The sequence below is a fragment of the Mesoplodon mirus genome (assembly GCF_964341445.2).
Source record: "Mesoplodon mirus genome assembly, chromosome: 12".
In the NCBI taxonomy this organism is placed as follows: Eukaryota; Metazoa; Chordata; class Mammalia; order Artiodactyla; family Ziphiidae; genus Mesoplodon; species Mesoplodon mirus.
Genome location: NC_138988.1, coordinates 62,430,805 through 62,447,930, shown reverse-complemented (window position 1 = coordinate 62,447,930; position 17,126 = coordinate 62,430,805). Strand labels below are relative to the sequence as shown.

The following is a 17,126-nucleotide window of genomic DNA, read 5'->3' as shown; positions in this document are numbered from 1 at the left end:
TTAGAGAGCTGGTAATTAAGTAAAATAACCAGAACAATATCTGATACAGACAGAGCAGGTGTATAAGATATTGTTATAGACCTATTCTTCCTCACCTGATTCCCATCCCTCTCCCTGCAAAAGCAAACACGCAAAACACAACTTGCACTTTGTCGGGGTCTGGTTCGCTGTGGTGGGGTTTGCATGCAGGACGTTTGCTGGGGAGTGCTCTCAGGGTCAGCACCTGTCAGGGAAGGAGCAGGCAGGACAGAGCAGAAGGGGACGTGGTCTCTAGCTGGTCCCACAGGGAGCTCTGAGGTGAGATGACCCTGTGACTGGTCCTTGATAGGAGCGTGCTGTGTCATCGGCTGGTCGTTGGGTCAGGCCACTCTGGGGAAGATGGCTTTCCCCAGCCGACGGGACTGCTGCCAGCCCTCAGTCTTCAGCACTCTCTGAGCCTGGAGACAGTGTGCCCTGGTCCTGAGGAGTGGGCGGTGTCCTTGGTACTCGGCCTCTGGGGAGAGCGAGTGCAGCACCAGATGCTCAAGCCGGAAGTCAAGACAACATCCACGACCACTCCCAGGGCTCTTGAGTCTGTCCCTTCTGCTCTGCTCTCTTCCCATTGTCCACAGTCCCTCTTCCCCCCGAAAGTCCTTCACACTTACGCCAGGTCATGTTTCTAATATACTTTACATTCTTCCCATCCCCAAACATCTTGCTTGGAGTTTCTGTGCCTCCTTTGCATGTCATCCCTGTGTCTGGGTTGCCCTGACCCTTTCTTTATCTTCATCGTTGTGATTCAGTATTACCACTTGGTTCCATTCTCCCCTGAAACTCATATTGAGTCCTTTCCCCTCCCCTTCTTTTTTTTTTTTTTTTTTTTTTGCGGTACTAGGGCCTCTCACTGTTGTGGCCTTTCCCGTTGCTCCGGACGTGCAGGCTCAGCAGCCATGGCTCACGTGCCCAGCCGCTCGGCGGCATGTGGGATTTTCCCAGACCGGGGCATGAACCCGCGTTCCCTTCATTGGCAGGTGGACTCCCAACCACTGCGCCACCAGGGAAGCCCTCCCCTCCCCTTCTTATAATATCCTGTGTTCTCCTGTATCAGGTCAACACCTGTTTCGTACTGTTTGTTCCCTTGTCTGTCCTCCCCTCCAGACTGTCTTTGTAGCCTTATCCTCCTCGAGGACATAAATGGTATCTTTCATCTCTATAAACCCAATCCTGGAGTCCCTTCAAGGGGCTAAGTGAATGTGGGCTGCATGGATGGAGTGAGAGAGTGACCGACTGACTCGGTCATAGTCTGAAAGCTCGTCTGAGAGGTGCGGGCAGGGGCTGTTGTGTACACAGACCAGGATGTTTTCCTGTTTGTGTAAACTATACACAGCGATGGCAGATTTCTACATTTGGATTCCAGTTAATTTGATGGAGTGGTGTCGCTCTCTTCTCCAAAGTGTCCTCAGATATGACTGGAGAAACCTCTCAAGCCCTTTTAAAGCCTGTGGAAGAACTAAATTAAGTTAGTAATTTTTTTCCTGTGGTGCTACACCAATAAAAAAAAGAGAGAGAAATGGAAATCAACTGTCTAATTGCAAAGGCTCTGGTAAAAGTGCTCTAAGACGGATTCAAACAGAAGGAAGTTTCTTTGGGGAGGAAAAACATTTATTTTATGGCTCAATAAACATTTCCCGAGCACCGTCCATGTTGCTGAGTTTTCCGTATGTTCAAGTCTGGAAACAGAAAGATTTAAGAAGCTGTGTTAGAGCTTTTAGTCGATTGGCATTACAAGACATAATTAACTATAATGAAGTAGGAGAAGTGCTTTAAATAATTATTCTGAATGCTAGTTGAAGAGCCAGAGGGGTAAGATCTGAGGAGGGAGGAGTGACATCAGGGATTGCTTCACGTAGGAAGTGACATTTGCATTGGGTGTGAAGGTAGGGTAGGAGTTCCCCACTGGAGGGAAGTCAGGCTTATTAGGCCGAAGAGGGGAGCATCCATTCAGTATCAGCAAATGTGATCGGGTGTGACTGTATTCCAGTTACCGTTCAGGACCCTGGGAATATAGTGATGAACTAATAGCAAGGCCCCTCCTCCTCAGAGGTGATACTCCAGTGGAAGAGACAGACAGTAAAGAAATTCAGTGTGGTGAGAGAAGGCTAGACAGGAGAAGGGCTAGAGTGAGACTCAGGGGAGGTGAGCACATTCAGATAAGGTGCCAGGGCATGTTCTGAGGAGCCCTAGTCCTGTGAGATCTATGAAAACAGGTTCTGGGGACAGACTAGTTGAGAAACACCACCCTGGTAAGTCCTGTCCTGAAGAAACTTAGACAATTCTGGACTAAACCAAATCAAACAGTGCATTAGACAAGGAAACCCTGTGCGTCATCACTGGAGTTTTGTGAGCTAAAATTCTGAAGCATACACCCTGGGAGAAGCTGGACTGGAGTGTGAGGACCCAGGGGCCGGGTGGGCAGGAGGGGCCTGGGTGGGGGTGGGGGCGGGAGTGTGGCCTGATGGTCCGTGGCCTTTTGAACCACGATGAGGAGTCTGGGAGCCAGCAATGCCAGGGTTAGATCTGGGTTTTAGAGAAGTTAGTTACTATGGTGGCAGTTCAGAAGCTGTCTTGAATGAGGGATAAATCAAGAAGCTTAGCAATAAAAAGGGATTGATTAGGGCCTGAACAATGGAGAGGAAAAGATTAATTTTAAAGACCTTTGGAGGTAGAATCAGTTTATTTAGATAACTATGTTTATAGGCAATGAAGAGTGACTCAAAAATTCTTGGCACATAATGTTTTAAACAAAGGAAAACACATCTTCATGAGTGGGAAACTTGCCCCTGACCCCCCAGTAGGTGAAGGTCACAGCAGAGTTGTAAGTTTTGTGGGAGAAACAGGGGCCGAGTAATAAGATCAAAAGTGTTCCAGACTCTACATCACAACTGTGTTTTCTCTCACCTTGGAAATAAAGGAAGATTAGAAATGGAGCGGGAAAATATCAGCAAATATCTCCTCTTGAAAGGTTGATTTGTTAGGAAGAAGCAAGCTTGTTATCACTTTTAAATAAAACAGAACGTGACCTTGAGTTAGAGACAGCTGAGCTGCGTGTCTGGTTGGTGAGGTCAGCGATTCCTCCCTGCAGCCCAGGATGGGCAGGTGGCTGCATTCTGCCACCAGAGTACCATCTGGACCTCATGACAGGTGCTGAAGCAAAGGCGGAGAGGACGTTTCGGTGGCCGAGAGTATGAGCATCAGAAGGGAGAAGGAATGGTGGCTCTAAGTTATAAAATGTTACCTGTATTTCTATTTTCATATACGTATATATGTGTGTGTATAAGTATAAATATAACATTTCCCACCAGTACTTTTTATCGCATATGTTTGTCAACGGCTGTGATCTATCACCAATCAAATGAGAAAACTGTTGCCTTGTTTGCTCTTTGCCCCTCCCCTGCAAGGATATCTTGGTTATTAACCACTTAATTGGGATTCAAAACCAAACAGTAATTTGCCTTGAGGATGAAATAGTCGATGAAATGTAATTAATGATTTTACCAAACTTAGGAAATACAAGTATGATGAACGTTTTCTTATAAAGAAGACAAACTGCATTGTTAAAAAAAACAAAAGAAAAACTATCTAATATTCTTCTTGATGGACTTTAGTCAGCTGATAAGTAGTTTAAGATACAGAAAGAAAAAAGTTAAAGAATATGAGTTACCAAAATATAGTAGTTTGGTATCACTATTCCTCTTAATTTTTCTTAGCCTTTTGACTACTCATGTATTAGAATAGTTGTTAAGCTTCACATTTTGTACTTTAGCCTGGAAATACTGGCATTAAAAACCAAACTTGAATTGCCATTTGAGCAATATTCTTAGACCTTCATTGGAATTTTTCTTTAAATAATAATCTTTTGTTTTCAAATAAGCCTTTATTTGATAAGATTCTTCAGATTGTCTAATTATATTTTTCTAAGGCCTAATTAGGAAACTTCTAGCCTAGGCATCAGATTGGCACTTGATTTGGTTTCCTCCTTAAAGAACTGTTAGTTTGGTATTAATGCTGGTTCACAGGAAACTGTGCTGTGGCTCTTCCAGAAGGACCGTGGGGGCTGGAGGGGGTTTGTGTCCTTGCTGGGTGAGCACAGCTGCAGGCTGCGGGCTGCGTGGTGACATCAATGGGCCATGCAGAGAGTGGCTTTGTCTCACTGACCACATTTCTTGGGCTTTCTACACTTTCCTCCCACCTGCTTCTTTCACCTTCCTATTTGTCTTCTCCTATCTCTGTATATTCCTTCTTCTTGTAGAGTTTTCCACTCTGTGTATATGTGTTTGTCTCTCCGGTTCTCTTTCGAACCCTCCCTTTGGCCAGTCTTGCCTCTGAGCCCCCAGCCTTGGGGAGCTGGCCCTTCAGGACCTCTGCTGGCAAGACAAACACTGTCCAAAAGCACTACTGCCTATTTCCTCATTCTGGCTTTTCTACAAAATGTTTTTTCTTAAAAAATTTTTAATGTCATATTCAACATATGACTAACACATAAAATATATGTAAACACGCACATTATGAACTAACTAGCTATGCACCCCTGCCCTCCAAGCAAAGCGTATTTTAAAAAACATGGTTAAGTAGGTAAGTTCAACATTGATACGTCGTAAAATATTACCACATCCAGTATTTCTTCATTCTTGAGAAAACATAAAAGAAAAATTTCAGCTTCAAAGAAAAGCATACCACTTCTGGTTGAACCTAACATCTCTTCAAGCTCACAGTCGTCTGGCTATGAGTCAGGCATATCTGTCCACGGCTCAGGGACACGGACTCTTCTGTTAAAACTTAGCACTTTAAAAAAAGGTCACTTGAATTATGACTACACAAAAAATTTGAATTCTGAATGAGACCAACTCTTCCTAAGACCCTGAATTTCAGGAAGGAAGGATGGCTTAGTGAGCACAGCTGTCATGCGTTTCAGACGTTGCTGTAGACCCCTCCCTGGTCAGCCCGGCCAAGTTGGCAGTCAGCCTTCTCAGTGTCTCTGAGTTCTTCCAGTGCTGTTTAGACATATCGCAGAGAATTGAAGCTTTGACTCCAAGTTCCGTTACACAGCCCTCTGGACATCTGTCCCTCTTGGCTTTTGGTGTTTCATTGCCACATTTCGGTTTTTGCTCCTGTTTGACGAACTACATTTTAGTGTCTTGCTCACACCCCACTTCTCCTTTCCCTTCCTGTTGATTGTTAGCTTTGTCTTTCCTGCCCTGGAGTCACCCAACCATCAGCACGTGGCACCAGCACCATCCTCAAAATAGACGTACCTGTGGGATATCTTAATACAGTGTTTGCCAGGGGTGTTTGTATCAGAAAATTTAAGAAGAGAAGGTGCAGGGGTGGTCTGCAGTTGTGCTGTGTGCAGACAGCAGAGCAGCAGACTCACCTGTGCAAAGGCTGAAGTCAGCAGGGGGTGGGTGCTGACTCCAGGGAGCTTGAGGCCTCACGCTCTTACTCATCATGTTGCCTAGCGACTAGTAAGCGGATTTGTGGTGTTTTACATTATTTTACATGCTAGTTCCTACTGATATGTGGGCATCTTACTGCATTTTATTTAGGAAGTCAGTTGGGGTAGGGAGAGGATTCTTTACTCCAGAACATGGGGGGACAGGCCCTTGTGGAGTGTTTTCACATAGAACAGCTGTTTTTCAAAAACAGCCCATGGGGCTTCCCTGGTGGCGCAGTGGTTGAGAGTCCGCCTGCCGATGCAGGGGACACGGGTTCGTGCCCCGGTCCGGGAGGATCCCACATGCTGCGGAGTGGCTGGGCCCGTGAGCCATGACCACTGAGCCTGCGTGTCCGGAGCCTGTGCTCCACAACGGGAGAGGCCACAACAGTGAGAGGTCCGCGCACTGCAAAAAAAAAAAAAACAGCCCATGGCCACAAAGTGGGAAATGCTTCTATCTCTAATTGCACTCCTTCTCCCCACAACGACTGTCAGCACCTGGTCCAGGCCCCCTTGTCTGTCCCCCTAGACTCTTGCAGTGAATGAGTCACTCTCCACCCCTCCCCCAGCACAGCAGGCAGAACATCCTGTGAAAATGTGAGTCGTCCGCTCCACTCCAGTGCTTAGAGCACTGCAGGAGCTCCCTGTTCCACTCAGGAAAACCAAACCTCATTCAGTGTCCAAGACCCTTCCTTGTTTTTCCTGTATCTCTTTAATGTAGATCATAATGGGAAACTAAAGTATATATTTTTATTTGTTGTTGGACTTCTTTTTAGTAATATTTCACATTTTCTATCTTTATTTATTTTTGGCTGCATTGGGTCTTCATTGCTGTACGCCGGCTTTCTCTAGTTGCGGTGAGCGGGGGCTACTCTTCGTTGTAGTGCGTGGGCTTCTCATTGCAGTGGCTTCTCTTGCTGCGGATCACGGGCTATAGGTGTGCGGGCTTCAGTAGTTTTGGCACGTGGGCTCAGTAGTTGTGGGTCACGGGCTCTAGAGTGCAGGTTCAGTATTTGTGGCACACGGGCTTAGTTGCTCTGCAGCATGTGGGATCTTCCCGGAACAGGGCTCAAACCCATGTTCCCTGCATTGGCAGGTGGATTCTTAACCACTGTGCTGCCAGGGAAGTTCTGTCTTAATTTAAAACATGTAAGTTTTTTAAGGAAAAACTCTCTTAAGGAAAACAAGATCATTCAGTTGCATATGATTTTTCAGTTTTTAATTCTTCTGCAGTTAAATGGCCTACACTAGACAGACACACTCCCCTATTTTAAGAGGGTATATTTTTTCATCTGAGAAATGAAGACAGTCCCTACCAGTAATACCCAGTCACCTCAGAGCAGTCTTTCTCTCAGGTTTCTCCTTTTGGCTCACTTACTGTCTCCCTGACCTGTTAGTTGCTATCTTTCTTCTTCCCTCTCTCTTCTCCTTGGCACTCAATTTATCTTCCTCTGAACAGCTTTCCTAGCCAGTGAAAAACACCCTGTTGCCTCCTATCCCCATTACACCTCTACATCTGTGCAGAATCTTTCATCCACTCAAATGTGCTGCAACATGATAGGTGAAGTTGTTTAAGGATAGATAAGCAAATGATTTATTTATGAATTTGCAAGAAAACTTCAAATAAAAATTCTTCCTAGAAAGATGAAGAAAAATGTCAGAGGAAAAGTGAATGATTTTCCTTAAGGAAGAGCCTAGTCTCTGGAGTGGAGTAGGGGATGGGGTGGAGAGGGGATTGTTGTGTGATTAATCTAAATTTAATTTTTTGATGGAACCTAAAACTTCAAGATACATCAGCTTTTCTCACATTCTGTGGCTTCTCTGTCAATTTCCCATAATAACTTTTGTATATGTGTATGTCACCCAACTAGGTATTTTTATTAGTATGGTTCTTATAAGTATTTCTTTATAGCATGTTTCCCAAACATATATATTAGATTGTTATATATAATGTTACATATTTATTTTGCAAGGAAGATATCTAAATATACCATATATATGTATATATATAAACAAGAAATGTATATACACAGAATAAGATGTTAGATTCATTGTTTTGTTTTAAATAAAGGGAGTTTATTACATATCATACAGTTGAGATTTTTGTCCATTTCTGTGAATTCATTTTCTCTTCAGGTAATTTATAGCATCATTTAAACTTAAGTTTATGTTTGAAGTCCTTGCTTCTCCAAAATTGTAATTCATAGATATTCATACCTTGGTATCACTGATGTTTGCCAGTACTCAACTGCAAGTTTATCTCAGCACAGTTTGAATTATCTATGTGTAAAAACATAGGCGAATATGAGCTCAGAATGTTAGAATTACTTTAAAAACTTTGTGACTTCCTTCATTTTAAAAGTTTATAGTCATTCATTTAAAACTGATTTATTTTTCACTTTTGCTCTAATAATTCAAGAATAGTAGACAGTTCAAATAGGCAGACAGGCAGAATCCTGGGTGCTGTGATTGGTTGGCATTTACACAGGTCTTTCACATAGAATTTAATAAAAGGTGACCTGAAATTTAGAAATGTAATCTATAAGACAGTCAGAGAGAAACAGTTCTTTTAAGCATACTCTTGTCAGTATAATGTGATGCCCATTCTGCACTGTAATTTTTGTATGTGTCTGTTAAAAGATGTAAGCTATATTCAATAATGAGGATAGCAAGAATTTGAGACTTCATGTACATTTCTTTTTGTCATAGGAAGGTCAGCCTTTTGAAAAGGGATAGAAATGAACATTTCTCCAGAATTATTTTTTCCTTCATTTGAGGCTGTCTGTTAATTTCAGCATTTTACTCTGTTTTATGAACAGGCCAAATATATATTCAATTTATTTGTTAGGGGAGGTGATAAAGGTGATAAAACTTTACGAATTTCAACTGTCATTGCAGTCTGCTGATAAGGATGGGAGTTTGTGCCGTTCTGAAGAGATTACATGAAGTAGAATTGGAAAGCAAATTGTATTTATAAAAGATAGGGTGATGTTCCTAATAGGTGGTCAGAATAGACTGTTTACTCTCACATGCTGCTGAGCTTTACTAGAAATAACTTCATTTCAAAAAAGGACAAATCTGATTGAAGGCAAAAGCATTCCCTCTCCACAGATACTCATCCAAAGGGTTTATATTAAATTTTTCTGATGGACACACAGCTATATTTTATGCTGTATCTGTACAAACTGGTAATGTGGAAAATAAAAATCTAAATAGTATACTTGATTGCTTCATGCACCAACCATTTAGATTACTAGTTTTATATCTACAGTTTTGGAAGAGATGTTGCAATATGATATTCTGACAATAACTGTCGAAGTCATAATACTAGGATCTGTTTTCATCTTGTTGTCAAGGTAAAGTTACTGAAATTCACATTTGGTAGGTCAGCAAGATCACTTACTATCTCTTCTCATCGGTGGTTTAATGCCAACCTAAACAGCTACTGTATGATGTCAAAATTATCACGGTGTCCAGGCTGCAGGGGTACAGCGTGCTACATGATTTAATGCATTTCCTGTCTGGAATGAAGATTATGAAAAGGCTGGCAACCAGGAGCTACAGTGGTTTAGAAACTTAATTTCTAATTTTTCTTTCTCTTTTTTCCCTTCATTTTAGATTTTGGATTTAGTAAAAGGGACACATTACCAGGTAGCCTGTCAGAAGTTCTTCGAGATGACACATAATGTAAGTAAATTTTTCAACTTTATAACCTGATCCTTTGTCTTTTGTTACTCTGTGTTTCATTCAGGATTTTTTGCTGTAGCAGTAGAAACCACTCCAACTGTTTTCAGTGGAAAGGGAATTATTACCCGGTATGAGGTTGCTTATAGAATTTATAGAAGGGCCAGGGAATTAAGCTTGGATGCTACAGAGCCAGGAATATTGTAACTAAGAGAAACTACATCCTGAGAAAATCTTGCTATGGCTGCCACCCACCACTCCACTTCTAGGGATAAGACCAAGCATTGGCAAACTTTCTGTGAAGGGCCAGGTCGTGAAAGTTTGAAGCTTTGTGGTCCATGTGTCCCCTGTCACAGCTGCTTCCATATGCTGCTCTCGTGCAAAAGCAGCCCAGACGGTGTGTGAAGGCGTGGGCATGCTTCTGTCCCAGTAGAACTTTATTTACAAGAGCAAATTCTGGGCTGGACTGGACCCACAGGCCTTAGGTAACCACTTCTCAGAGTAGGTCTGGAACACTGGCTTCAGCTATCCAGAAGAACCAAAGGCTTTTGCCATCTTTCTTGTAGAAAACTGGATGCTTCTACTTGTGGTTGCCAACTCACGTTACCCTAATCTAGTTCCCAAGTCTTGTGTTTATCTGCATGGTGACCTAGGTTACACAGTGGACCCCTAGCTGCAAGAGAGTCAGGGAAATGTGTTTGGTTGTTTTCTTGCCAGCCTCCTATACAAAAGGCCTGCTAGTAGGTCCTGAGAGGTGTAAAGCATAGGTCACAAACTCAGAGGCCTGCAGGGGTCAGGCAGATAACCCAAAAAAGTGAAACTACCTGAGATGAACACCACTGAAGAAGTCATGCTGTTAGAGACGTTCACATTGACAATTTTAAGGCCATGTGCAGGCCAACAGCACATCTGCAGGTCGACTTAGCTCACAGACCCCCAGTTTGCAAGTACTGTTCCTTGTCATGGCTTCCTAACCTAGGAAAGACAGCCAAGAATGCACCAGAGGTCCATGCACCTCTTGAAACATTTTTTTCTCTAAGTACATATGTGCGTTTTTGGAATCGAGCATTTATCAGGTTTCAAAGGGATTCGTGACCTTCCCAAAAAAGATGCTGCATGTATTGAATTCATCATCAGCTACCACGATGTGCTAAGTTTTTTTTTTTTTTTTGGCCTCGCCGCACAGCATGTGGGGTCTTAGTTCCCTGACCAGGGATCGAAGCTGTGCCCCCTGCATTGGAAGCACGGAGTCTTAACCACTGGACTGCCAGGGAAGTCCCTACAATATGCTAAGTTTTATAATCACTTTTATGTTTTCTAGTTTTCATGAAATAACTTGCAGAATTTCTTACATATTTCATAGCAAAAATATAACATCACTGATAATAATGAAAATAATAATGGTAATATCAGCCAACACCTACAGAACCCTTCACATGTGCCAGGCCCAGCAGTTAGTGCTCTGGACACACTGGCTCCTTTGATCCACACTGCAGACCACAGCTGGGCACGATTTGCATCCCCATCATGACAAAGCTTAGAGAGGCTGAGAGCCTAAGGTTCTAAGGAGTGGAGCTTAAATTTGAACCAGGCTGTCGAAGACCTCATCTAGAGCTCATGATCTAACCCTGACTGCTGTTCTGTAAAACCTGGGACTGTATTTATAATAACAGCTGTGGAGGCCATTAGTATATTCCTGTCTAGATTCATGATGCAGCCTTCATAGTTTATGGTAAAAAATAAACAGGCCTAGTGATTCTGCATGATGCCCTAGGGACCACAGCTGGTTAGTGGGAGGTCTGGAGCCAGAACCCTGGTCTGCTCTGGGCCGTGGGTCCAGTCCTCTTACTATTACACCTAACTGTTGAAAATAGTGTTTTTATTTAAAAACATAAAAATTTTATTTTCACACAGTTGAAAGGACTAAACATCAATATAGTAGTAAACAACAACAACAAATTCTCATCGGTTTTGTCAGAATAGGAATCTCAACAGCTAAGCCACATCTCTTTGGTATTTTCAGCATCATCTTTGCAAACTCTTTCCCTTGTAGACTGTATTCTTTAATTTGCTTGCTCAGCTTGAGAGTTTTAATTTAATATGTGTTCTTAATTATTTGTGGACCCTTTTAATTAAGAAGCCTTAGAACTTTAACAAATTGAGGTCTATTATTCAATCTCTTTCCTTTTTTGTAGAGAAGATACGAAAATTAGATTTAAACACTTGAGTTTGTGACATCACTAAAAAGTAAGAAGTGCTTTTTTATTTCTCAAACCTGCTTTTGTAGCATCTCTCCTATTGATTATTCCTGCAAGAGTATTACTACTATAGCCAATTTTTAAAACTTACCTTAGATTAATGAAGATATTAAAAAGACATATGTCTAAATCCTCCCACATATAGAAGTAGTCTACTTTAAGCCACATATAATCAAGGGAATAAAAAGGCTGTTTGCATCCACTAGATGTCTCACTATAGATTTTTTGTTGTGAATATCTCTTTGCTTATTAGTTTTTCTAATTTAATTTAAAAATAGAATATTTTTATTTCATGTTTCTGCCATTCTCCTCCCCTCCCCCTGAAACAAACCCCTCCTATGTTTATTTTCTTGAAGCCTCTGTGATTAAACTCACTTTAATGAAAGTTTTGAAAATGAACCAGTTAACTGATAACATTTACAGCAGTGCTGCAATGGTTCCATATGGCTTTTTTGGTAAGACCAGCTGCCTCATTATAAGCTGTCATTGCAAAACCTCTTGATTAAAACTCAAACATCCCATAGGTAAAACAGTATTGCTTCCAGTCCTTCAAAATCCACATTTTCTGTGGCAGAAATATGAGACCTATGTTTGTGTGAAGGTCATTGTGTGCAGAACATGCTCATTCCAAGCTCATGTTTGAGAGAGATTCACTTAGTAGATATCAAAAGCTGGCCTGCTTGAAATCTGTTTTCCTCAGTATTTTTAGGGAACAATGTTTTATGTTGAGGTGAATTTTTTTTTTCTTTTGGCATACTCCATTTGTAAATGAAAACACTAGGCCTTGTGTAGATTAAACTCTGGATTTTAATTGAAAATAGTTTCTTTAGAAATAGATCTCTTTAAGCACTGAGTCATTCTGAATACTTATTTTGCAAATAGCTGAGTATAATTCTCTTTTCACCATAGAAATCTCTACAAAAATCTTGTTAAAATCTATCACACATTTTCCTGCAATCTTAACTGGTATATACCAAGTGCATTTAAGCTTTGTAATCATCACTCAGGATCATTGTGGAGATCAGTTAAAACCCTGGGCTGGGAGCCCCACCGTCTCTCATGTGGGTCACTCACTGCAGTGCCTTCCTGACTCCTTTACCAGCAGCTGCACACATGCACCCGCTCAGTTCTTTCTCCTCCACACAGCTGCTAGGGTGATCTTTAAAACAGAAAAACCTGATCATTTCAGTAGCCTGCTTTTTTTTTTTTTTTTTTTTTTTTTTTTTTTTTTTTTTCCGTACACGGGCCTCTCACTGTTGTGGCCTCTCCCGTTGCGGAGCACAGGCTCCGGATGCGCAGGCTCAGCGGCCATGGCCCACGGGCCCAGCCGCTCCGCGGCATATGGGATCCTCCCAGACCGGGGCACGAACCCGTATCCCCTGCATCGGCAGGCGGACTCTCAACCACTGCGCCACCAGGGAGGCCCCAGTAGCCTGCTTTTAAAAAAAACTTTAAAAGCCTTCCCCATCGCTCTTCAGGTGGAATCCAAAATTTATAATGTAGCCTATAAAGGGCTCCATCCCACTTCTTTCTTCTACCAGTCTTGTTTTAGCTCTTTATGGTACTTTGGGACTTCCAAGATAACAGGACAGAATGAAGATGCATCACAGAATTTCCCTCTCCCAGTATTTAACAAAATGTACAAAACATAATAAAAAAATCATCAACCATAAAGAAAAAACATCACGCATAGCAACCAAACAAGAAAAAAGGCAAGGAAAGAAACAAGATTCATAGCAGACAAAATTGTGAAAATTCTCACTTAGTATTTCCAAATCTAGAATGAAGCAAACTGAATATTGCTTTTTTTTTTTTTTTTTGAGGAGTAAAGGAAAGAGCTGCTGACTTTGAAGCAATAATAAGTGAAATGTGAGATTTAGATGTGGGTAAATCTCTTTCTCTATTATTTTTACTAATTAATTTTAAAGTAAAATCTATTTTCATTCTATTTGGTTTATGCTTCTCCCCTTCCTCCCTAAAAATCCCTAATTTTATTTTCCTGAGAAAAATGAAAGATAACTTCCTTCAGGCAAAAATAAAAGTGAAAGAAAGAAAACACTCAAAAGAAAGAACCCATCCTAGAAGAAATACAATCCAGTAAACAGAAGGAAACTCTTCATAAGTTCATCATGCTACCAGGCATCTTAATAGATGTTTGGTAAAATGAGCTTACTTAACAAAATGAGGTAAGAAAGGGTGATTGCAGACCTAAGAGAGAAATTGAGAAACATGACATCATACAGAACCATGGTTACAGGCCCTCATTTCAAGACCCTTGGCATTGTTGTAGTTGGTTAATAAAAGTATCAATTAAAATGAGCAGTCATAAAAAATATGTATTTTTTAAACATTACATTTTAAAGGTAAAACATTTGAATGCCATTTGTTTACTAATCTTTTGATATCAGGGCAGGGTCTTTTGTTTGAATGTAGGTTTGGGATTGGAATTTGAATGATCATTTTTTTTCAAAAACGATATGCATAATACACCATCACCAATTTCCAGTTTTGGTTTCTTTATTTTTATTTATTTATATATTTATTTTGCGGTACGCGGGCCTCTCACTGTTGTGGCCTCTCCCGTTGCGGAGCATAGGCCCCGGACGCACAGGCTCAGCGGCCATGGCTCACGGGCCTAGCCGCTCCGCGGCATGTGGGATCTTCCCGGACCGGGGCACGAACCCGTGTCCCCTGCATCGGCAGGCGGACTCTCAGCCACTGCGCCACCAGGGAATCCCCAGTTTTGGTTTCTTTAAAGTGGAAAAGGAACTTAATTATAATACAAAGCAATCTGATCTTTCTTCCTATCTTTTGAGAAGTTCGGGGGTTTTTTTGGTTTTTTTTTAAGTAACTTGCCTTTCTTGAGTCTTTCCAAGCATTTAATTTAGACTTCATAGAACCAACAACTCTTTCTTTTTACACTCATATTTATTTGGTTTAGCAACCCTATGACATAGCTGCTATTATTACCTCCATTTCATGGGGGAGGAAACTGAGACTTAGTATAAAGATTACCATATTTCATTTTGTCCACATTGAAATCTAATCATTCACTTTAATCCACAGAGTCATCTTCTGTGATAGATATATTGACATTTTTAACAACTTGAAGCAAGGTGTAGAAAATATCCGATATGTAATTAAGTATCACAAAAGGTGCTAGCTTCTTTTTGCATGAAATAACACCACTGTGTTTTTTATAATCTTTATAGACAAGTTTATCTCTAGAAATAATATTTATAATGATATGATTGTAAGTTTGTTTGACTTTCCATAAAACCTCTTAAAACAGATTTCAGAGTAACTAAGTGATCTAAAGGCCTGAATTCTAATTCAGACAGATCCAGTTACTAGTGCTCTATGACTTTGCCTAAACCATGTAAATCTCTTTGGATCTCAGTTTCCTAGTCTGTACATGGAGAAGATTCAGTTTAAAGTATTCCCTACGTCTTTCCAATCTCCAATATTCTCTATTTATAAAAAACATAAAGTCTTCTGATTGAAACGTGCTAGGCAATAAACTTACTTTTCATGGAACACTTTGTAAAATGCAAACTTTATATTGAATCTCCCAGTTTTTTAATGAATTGCGTGAAAAACAATATAATAAAGAAGTTCACAAATGACTCCATTGTTAATAAAAAATCCTAGATAAAACATTCAGGAAACATTTTGAAATTAAGCAGCAAAGTAGCAGGTAAAAAATTGTTCTTAGTGATCTGGGTAGTAAGTCTTAAATCAGTGTGTACACTATCAATCTGCTATACACTGAATTATTATAAAAGTATTGGTCCAACATGTATCAACAAGTGACTAAAGAGAATCAGAGAATCCTGAGGTTCTGAAGTAAGTCTTAGAAAAGACCTTGTTTCTGTTTATGGGTCCAGCTGTTAAGAAGGTTCATCCTGAACTGTGACGGTAACTTTTAACTCCCTGTTAATCCATTTTAATCTACCATAAGATTACACATATCTTTAATCGCATCACTCCCCTTCTTAAGGAATTTTAGTGACTCTGTGATGCCTACAAAATTAGGTCTAGGCTACTTACCCTGGTTGTCAAGGCTCTCCGTGGTCTGGCCCCAGCCTGTCTTTCCAACCTTATTTCCTGTTACCCCCTTTCTGTGCCTTTCACAGCAGCCCACCTGCACTACCTGCTTTCCCAGACATTCCTCTTCACCCTGCCCCTGTGGTCCTGCTGCTTGATTCACCCTGGACCTCATTATCCCAGCTTTTCACTCTCTCATCTTTCCAAACCCAACTCGTCTGGAAAGATCCTCCCTCCTTTTTTCGTGTTTTTCTTTTTTTTTTTTTTTTAACAAATATTTATTGGCCGACAAGATGCCAGGCATTGCTTGGATGTGCCTTTCAGCCGTCTGAGGTGGCAGGTAGGAGTTGGGTGGGGAAGCAGAGCCAAGTGCAAGGGGTCTGGGCTGGACGTAGAGCGCAAGATTTGTCACTGTCAGGCGGTGGCTGAAACTCCCTGTGAGTGAAATCACGTAAGCAGTGGTTTGAGTGTTTTGAACGAGAATCTGTGTTTCGTGTATTGAGTAGGTTTTGAATGAGGTCTGGGTGGTTCTTGACGTCCCTTTATTTGTACTTTTGTTACGTATTAATGTGATACACATTTGCTTGCCTGTACAGGTAGATGATTGTGGCTTTTCTTTGAGTCATCCAAACCAGTTCTTTTTTGAGAGCCAACGGATCCTCAGTGGAGGTAAAGACGTCAAGAAGGAATCCATCCAACCAGAAACGCCCCAACACAGACCGAGTGTCCAGAGAAGCAAGGATGCGTCATCTGCTCTGGCCTCACTCAACTCCTCTCTGGAAATGGATCTGGAGGGACTGGAGGAGTTGCTTCAGTGAACAATTCCTGGGCAGTTGGTAGCCTGTCTTCCTCACTAGTTTTTATTTCCTACTTTACGATTTTATCTTTTTCTTTTTTGTCTGCCTTCTCCCTCCACCCGACCCCCTTTCATCCATCCGCATGTGCACGCGCTTCGCAGGAAGGCCGCCTTGCAGGTAAAAACAAAGACCTCTGGTATATTTTGCTGTGACAGAAGAGAAGAGGAAGAATTTCTTTTGAAATCTAACGCTTGAATGGTGTGATTTAAGTCCCGTTTTAGGAGATAAAACAGCTTTCTGGACTGGTTACAGTCCCCTAGAAACAGTACGACTAAGAACAGCTTTTATTTTAACACTTAACCACTGTAATGTTGACCCAGGCCTTTTCTAGACCGTTTTTGTTAATAAATATCAAAATGTATAATGAGTGTGTCTGCATGTAATTGTGAGTCATATTATGCCGTAACAGAGGAGATATTACCTCAGCTTTTAAAGTGGTATTTGGGAATATGCAAGGTATTGCCAAATCACCAGTAAAGATTTTAAACTGTTTTTCTTTTTCGTTTTTCTCTTGAGTTGGTCATTTGAGGTTATTCCACATCAGCAAGGAGAACTTTTACCCCTTTGAGTGGTAGCAAACTTTACTGAAGTGAGTTGTGACTCAGGAATTAAGAGAAACGGAATGTGTACAGTCATACTGTTAACAAATAGAAGGACTTTATTATATAAAGTGATGGTCCTCCTTACCCGCTGTCGTCTCCATTCACTCGGGGAGAACAGCCCATCACTAAGGTGAGAAGGTTCTAAGGAGAGTCTGCAGTGTTTCTTCATTCCACCCCTAGCTTCCATACCTCATTGCTTCTGTGGTTG

General features: G+C 41.3%; 1 protein-coding gene across 3 annotated transcripts in view; it reads left to right on the top strand.

Annotated features, from left to right (window-relative positions):
• PRIM2 (DNA primase subunit 2) overlaps positions 1–16,680 on the top strand; it is a 272,180-nt gene extending 255,500 nt beyond the window's left edge. For all 3 annotated transcript variants that reach the window (XM_082639744.1, XM_082639745.1, XM_082639743.1), the window contains 2 exons: positions 9,089–9,157; positions 16,056–16,680. In XM_082639744.1, the coding sequence (XP_082495870.1) occupies positions 9,089–9,157; positions 16,056–16,277 (291 nt within the window). In that variant the 3' untranslated portion in view covers positions 16,278–16,680. The remainder of the gene's footprint in view (positions 1–9,088; positions 9,158–16,055) is intronic.
• Positions 16,681–17,126: the final 446 nt, after the last annotated feature.